Here is a 6,000-nt window from a genome sequence, read left to right as displayed (position 1 = left end):
ATCCCACAGATTTAATTGAACCTTATGTGCAAACATTATTCTTCTGCATTCCATCTTTTCCTTTTCTCTGTTAATTCTTCTTTAAGAAGTGTAGGAGAAAAACGAGAAGGTACAAAAATCACTTACTTGTGCTGCAAGCATGTCATAGAAACAAAGGAATATGCATCATGTAGAGAAGTCCAATCCATGTCCAAGTACATAAAGCATATATATAAACACAAATGCAATGAAAGGTAGATTTGTGTCACACAAACACAAGGCTATTGGAGGTTGAGAGGTCGATTCATGTTTTGGAAATGGAATTTGAGTGATATTTTGGGAATGGAATATCAGAATTGATTCATGGCTATTAGGTAAAGCAACAATACTTGGTCGAAGTGGAGGAATTAGAATATTGGGTCTTGCACTCAAAACCCCCAAGTGTCCCACCACCACCACACATACCATACTAAATGCGACGTTGTTTTCAGCGTGAGCTCGTCGTCTATCTCCATTTTTTATTTTCATCAGTTTCCATTTTTTATTTTTATCAGTTCAACATCTTTATGATTGAATTACTACTTAAGTATTAATTAACGTGTTTATTTTATATTGGTGATACGTCATATGATTTACGAATTTAATTTAAAATTTTAGTCTACCTAACATTACGCGGGAGGATACCGATGAGTTAAAGTTCCATTACAAAGTTTTACCAAACTTGCTAATTATTACAACCACCAACCCCAGCCAGCCAGCCATGATTATAAGCACGGTTTCTAACTTTCTACTGATCGCCAGTCCCCACAGCCATGTGTTATTGTCGTGATCTGGTGTTGCAAATGGAATCCAGTGATATGGAGTCTTGAATGTGTGGAGTTGTAAGAGACGGGCTTTCATGCGACAGAATGTTATTGTAGTGATATTTCAAGCAAAATTTGCAGAGTAAAAGTGGGTCAATTTTTCAAATGACCTGAATGCTTACGTTTTACCTTTTACTAATCTTTGTGGCCATATTCTAAGAAAATCATACAGTATCAAGGTTGGGCGAAGAGATATTAAAGAAGAGAGAGAGAGGGGAGGGAGAGGGAGAGGAAGGGGAAGGGATCAATTTGTTTATATCACCCCAATTGCTTTGCGTTTTACTAATATTGTCCAATGTTCAGTCTTGATCCCTAAGGGTTGTAGGGCATGGCACGTAGTTGGAGGTTGGGAGGTTAGAAGCTTCTTGAACTAATTATCGTGTCTCCAACTTGATAAAATTCTAGCACTGTGCTACTGGTCATATATTGAAATATAGGAACGCTTAGGTCTAGTGCTCTTTTTCTCTAAAACTAGTCATTTGTCTTACTTTTTAAATAGTTAAAGCACATAACAGTACGTAATTAATTTGAAATATCGTCATTATAATAGCTCGGTTATAAATAAGTTTTTATCTTGTTGTTTGTTGTTGGGACGTAGTTGTAGTTTTCATCGTGCGTATGATCTTTACATATCCTAGCTAAGCTAGTAGCTAGTAGCTAGCAGATGATTTCGATGCTTGCTAGGTAACCGTTTTAAGGAATTAGGAAGGGTTGTGGTGTTGGTCTAGAAACCCCTTGCATGGGCGGCCCCCGGTCTTTGGATTGATGACGACTTGCCCTATACCTTCTATTTTTATTTGTCATTTTTTTATAAAACAAAATGAATTCAAAGTTTTGTGCGATTGGTTAGGACAGACTGGTGAGATATCCAATTGCGTTGCATGGTAATTATTTTTAAATTTATGAGACGGCCAGCAACAACATAGAAAGCTCAGTAATAATATAAACTATATAGCTTACGACTCTATTTTATCAGCCTAAAAGTAAATAATTAACCTACTACTTGCTCCAATTACAAACAAAGAAACTTGCTACTGGCCTAATAAAACAGGAAAACTTGCGTATTGTAGGGCAAAAGTGGTTTAACTAACGTCAGTTTCTGTGGAGGAGGTAATATTTTATGGTCGTATGAATAATATCGTAAACTGTTAATCTAAATCATGCATTTGAACAATTTTTTGTTTATTAACGATTTAGTAACTAGCTAGATAGTTGGATATTTAGAAAGAAATGTTTCTTTATATTGTGGATCTATGTTTTAGAAGTGTGAATTTTTACATTTGTCATTGGTCAAATTGGATATCACATCATGCGTGGAAGAAAATAATTGGGATGTAAAGTGAGTTTCCATCCTAACCTATATAAAAATTTTGATACAACTGCGTTATTATGATAGTTTTCACACCAAAAATCTCAAACTCTTATGTATGGTCGAGTAAGACCAAAATAACAAAGTCTCATACCTTTTTTTTTAATGCAACGATACGTATTTCATTAGAGGGCAGAAGTTGAAACCACTTCCAAACCCAACGAAAGGCAAGGAGTACAAAATAGTCCACAGTCTTAAAAACAAAACAACCAAATCACTAAAGATCCTCAGTGAGGAGGTCGATGATGAAAGACGGAGGACAATCAAGCCATTCGCTTTGATCGCCAATATTCAAACTATAACGAGCCAAACGATTAATATCGACTTTGGCTTGGCAACGAACATGAGTACAAACAACTTCAGTGATTGTAGAGAGCCAGAATACATGCCCTGCGAATAACATGATCAGAATACATTATCTAAGTTTATCTCAAACAGAATCAAAGTAAACTTACCGAGAAGAAAACAAAATTAAATCGTAGAAGCAATCATGCAAGAAAGAAAGAAGACATCTGGAATAATTAGGGTTTTAATTTTTCCTTTTTCTAATAATTTTGGGGACCATAAGCATCGGGGATATAGATGCTCCAAGTAGAATGGGAACAAATCAAACTTAGCTATGACATACGCAAAAATTAGTCTATTGAATCTCTTGATTTATTAATTTTATCTTGTTCAAATAAATAGATAATTTCTTCTAAGGCTAAATAGCCAACATGGTCCCTCAGAATTACATAACACATCACTTTAGTCTCTGAGATTGAAAATCAATAGAAATGGTCCCTGAGATTGTCCACCATCCATCATTTCGATCATTCAGTTAAAAACTCCACTAAGTGTCCCGGAGCTCTTAGCCGGAAGTTTAGGCAATTTTCAAAGCTTCGTAACGCAATCGTTTCTAAATCAAATTTGACCCATAATATATCAAAACGAAGATAGGAAAGTGTAGAACATGATTATACCTATTTGGAAGTCCAATGGTTGCCAGAGATGGTCGGAAAATAGCCTCAAAGTTGACTGGTCCGCAGGAAAATTGGAAAACTCATCTGAAACTAGGTAAACTTTAAACATTCATAACTTCTTCAATACTCAACGAAATCGAGTGATTCGAAAACGAAAATCATACTTCTCGACGAGACGAAGTTAGCCATTTTCGAGCCGTTTTCCAGGCAAACCACAGTGAATTAGCCATCGAGAAAGATACCATTCTCTTTGTCTTGTCGAGCAGTATGATTTTCATTTTTGAATCTCTCGATTTCGTTGAGTATTGAAGAAGTTATGAACGCTTAAAGCTTACCCAGTTTCTGACGAGTTTTCCAATTTTCCCTCGGACCAATCAACTTTGAGGCTATTTTCTGACCATCTCCGGCAACCATTGGGCTTCTAAATAAATATAATCTTATTCTACACTTTCCTATCTTCATTTTGATATATTATGGGTCGAATTTGGTTAAGAAACAATTGAGTTACGAAGCTTTGAAAATTGTCTCAACTTCTGACCAAGAGCTCCGGGATACTTAATAGAGTTTTTAACGAAATAATCAAAATGATAGATGGTGGACAATCTTATGGACCATTTCTATTGATTTTCAATTTTAAAAACTAAAGTAATGTATTATACAAATTTCAGAAACTATTTTAGCTATTTAGACTTTCTTCTAATAGAAAAAGTCAGATGTCTTCCACTTCTTAATTGGCTGGGGAAGCCAGCGCAAACCGCCCCAGCCAATAGCATCCCTATCACTCTGATTAACTAATTAAAACTAATTACTTCCATGATTAAGAGAATTAAGATGATAAATTAAAAAAATGACCTTTAGAAAATATCTACGCAGCAAAGGGACAGGCGTACCCCCACTCCACCACAAATCAGTCGACAGCCACACGAATATATTATTTTTATTTACCAAAACTTATAAAATTAAATAATTTGGAATAATTTTATTTTACATTGGCTTAGAAGTAAAGATTAGGCCTCCACTACGCTAATTATGAGAATAAGTATATTATAAAAATATATTCCTTGTCACCTTTCATCCGACGGCAGGAATACGATATATCAGCCACCTCTCTCATCCCATCCCTTCATTTTTTACTATTTTTTATTTTTTATGCTTTTTTTTAATTTTTTTTCCCTCCTGTTCCTAAATTGTGTGACGTCACACGTCGGTGGAGCACTCGTGCTACGACTTTTTATCCCCAAAACGACTGTGCTTTAATTGGTGCGCCATCCCGATTCCTGCGAATTCAACGCTCATGATGCACTCATTAAATTTGGACCACGCAAATTTCTCACCACACCCACCTCAACCCCCCACCCCTCACCCCGGATTCTCCTTTTCCGGGTATATATATGAATCCCAAGTTGTTTCTTAAACTTATTCATTTACAAAGCCTCCCCAACCAAAAAAAAAAAAATTACTTGCCTTCTGCTACTACTTGTGGCGTTCATAATTTTGGAAGGTCAGGGATGACAAAGGTGTACCCGAACACTGCAAATGCCAACACTGTCCCCGCCTGCGAGCCTCAGAGGCTCAAGAGCTCCGGCTCCGACGACGAAAACGCGACGGTCCTGACGGTGTGGAAGAAGTCCTTGCTGTTGAGCTGCAATGGGTTCACGGTGTTCGACTCCAAGGGCAATTTGGTCTTTAGGGTTGATAACTACTTGGCCGGCCATAAGGGCGAGATCGTCCTCATGGACGCCTCCGGCAAACCTCTCCTCACCATCCGTCGCAAGGTATATATGCTCATAATTTTAACTTGAGTATTTGTCGGACAATAATTTTGTTTGCGTACATTTTGTTGGTGTTATTTATTTGGTTGCTGATGGTTGTACGTAATTTTTGTACGTGTTAAATCAGCGGCTGAGCTTTGGGGACAACTGGGTGGTGTACGACGGAGAAACCGACGTGAATCCGCGGTTCTGCGCGACTAAGCACGTGAACATCCTCAAGAACAAGTGCTTGGCGCACATGACCTCAGCCAACAGCTGCAAAGGTAGTGGCTCGTCGAAAAACTACGACAACAAGAACGCGGTGTTTTATCAGATGGAAGGGTCGTACGCGGAGCGGTGCTGCGCGGTGTACGACAGCAAAAGGAGGGGGGTGGCCGAGATCAAGAGGAAGGAGGCAGTGGGCGGAGTAGCGTTGGGAGTCGACGTCTTTCGCCTCATCGTGCAGCCCGATATGGACACGGCGGTGGCCATGTCCCTCGTCATCTTGCTTGACCAGATGTACGGGACGTCGAGGCGGTGAAAAGTTAAAACTCCTTTTACTTCGTCACCCACCTTTTTCCCCTTGGTGGATTCACATCTCCTCCTCCTCTATAAATTCTATGTTCCATCTCTCTTTTTTGGTCTGATCTCGCCGATCTCTGGTTGTCTCTCCGATATTCCCACTTGCTTTTATCTTTTATCTTTTTCTTTCCCCTTTTTTTTTTTTCCCTTCTTTTAAATCGGAAAAAATCAGTGAAGCTTGGTTTTTTCCTTTTATATAAAAAACCAAGCTTCTTTTAGTGGGATGTAAATAGGACTTGGAAACAACAAAGTTTATCGGACGTAGGTTTATGTTTTTAGTTTTAAGAATTTCAGCAGAAACATATGTAATGTGTGAAAAGTTGATACGGTGAATATATTTTTGCAGTAATTATCTTGTTGCTGTTTTGGAAGTTGATTCTGCTATATGTGTTGTTGGACGTTTTGTTTGAGTTTATATATTCTTCTTAGTTACGAAAACTTGATTGTTCTCATTGAGTTCGATTCACTTTTCTCTCCTGTTAGAGTAATTTAGA

General features: G+C 37.9%; 1 protein-coding gene across 1 annotated transcript; it reads left to right on the top strand.

The window, feature by feature from the left end:
- Nucleotides 1-4,178: 4,178 nt before the first annotated feature.
- LOC103960165 (protein LURP-one-related 8) lies at nt 4,179-5,877 on the top strand. Its single transcript, XM_009372582.3, has 2 exons — nt 4,179-4,948; nt 5,073-5,877. The coding sequence occupies exons 1-2, from the start codon at nt 4,565-4,567 to the stop codon at nt 5,463-5,465; spliced, it is 777 nt and encodes a 258-aa protein (XP_009370857.2). The 5' UTR covers nt 4,179-4,564; the 3' UTR covers nt 5,466-5,877.
- Nucleotides 5,878-6,000: the final 123 nt, after the last annotated feature.

The sequence above is a fragment of a genome, unplaced genomic scaffold (assembly GCF_019419815.1).
Source record: "Pyrus x bretschneideri cultivar Hongxiangsu unplaced genomic scaffold, Pyrus_bretschneideri_v1 Contig11, whole genome shotgun sequence".
NCBI lineage: Eukaryota > Viridiplantae > Streptophyta > Magnoliopsida > Rosales > Rosaceae > Pyrus > Pyrus x bretschneideri.
This window is presented reverse-complemented; position numbering and strand designations above follow the sequence as displayed.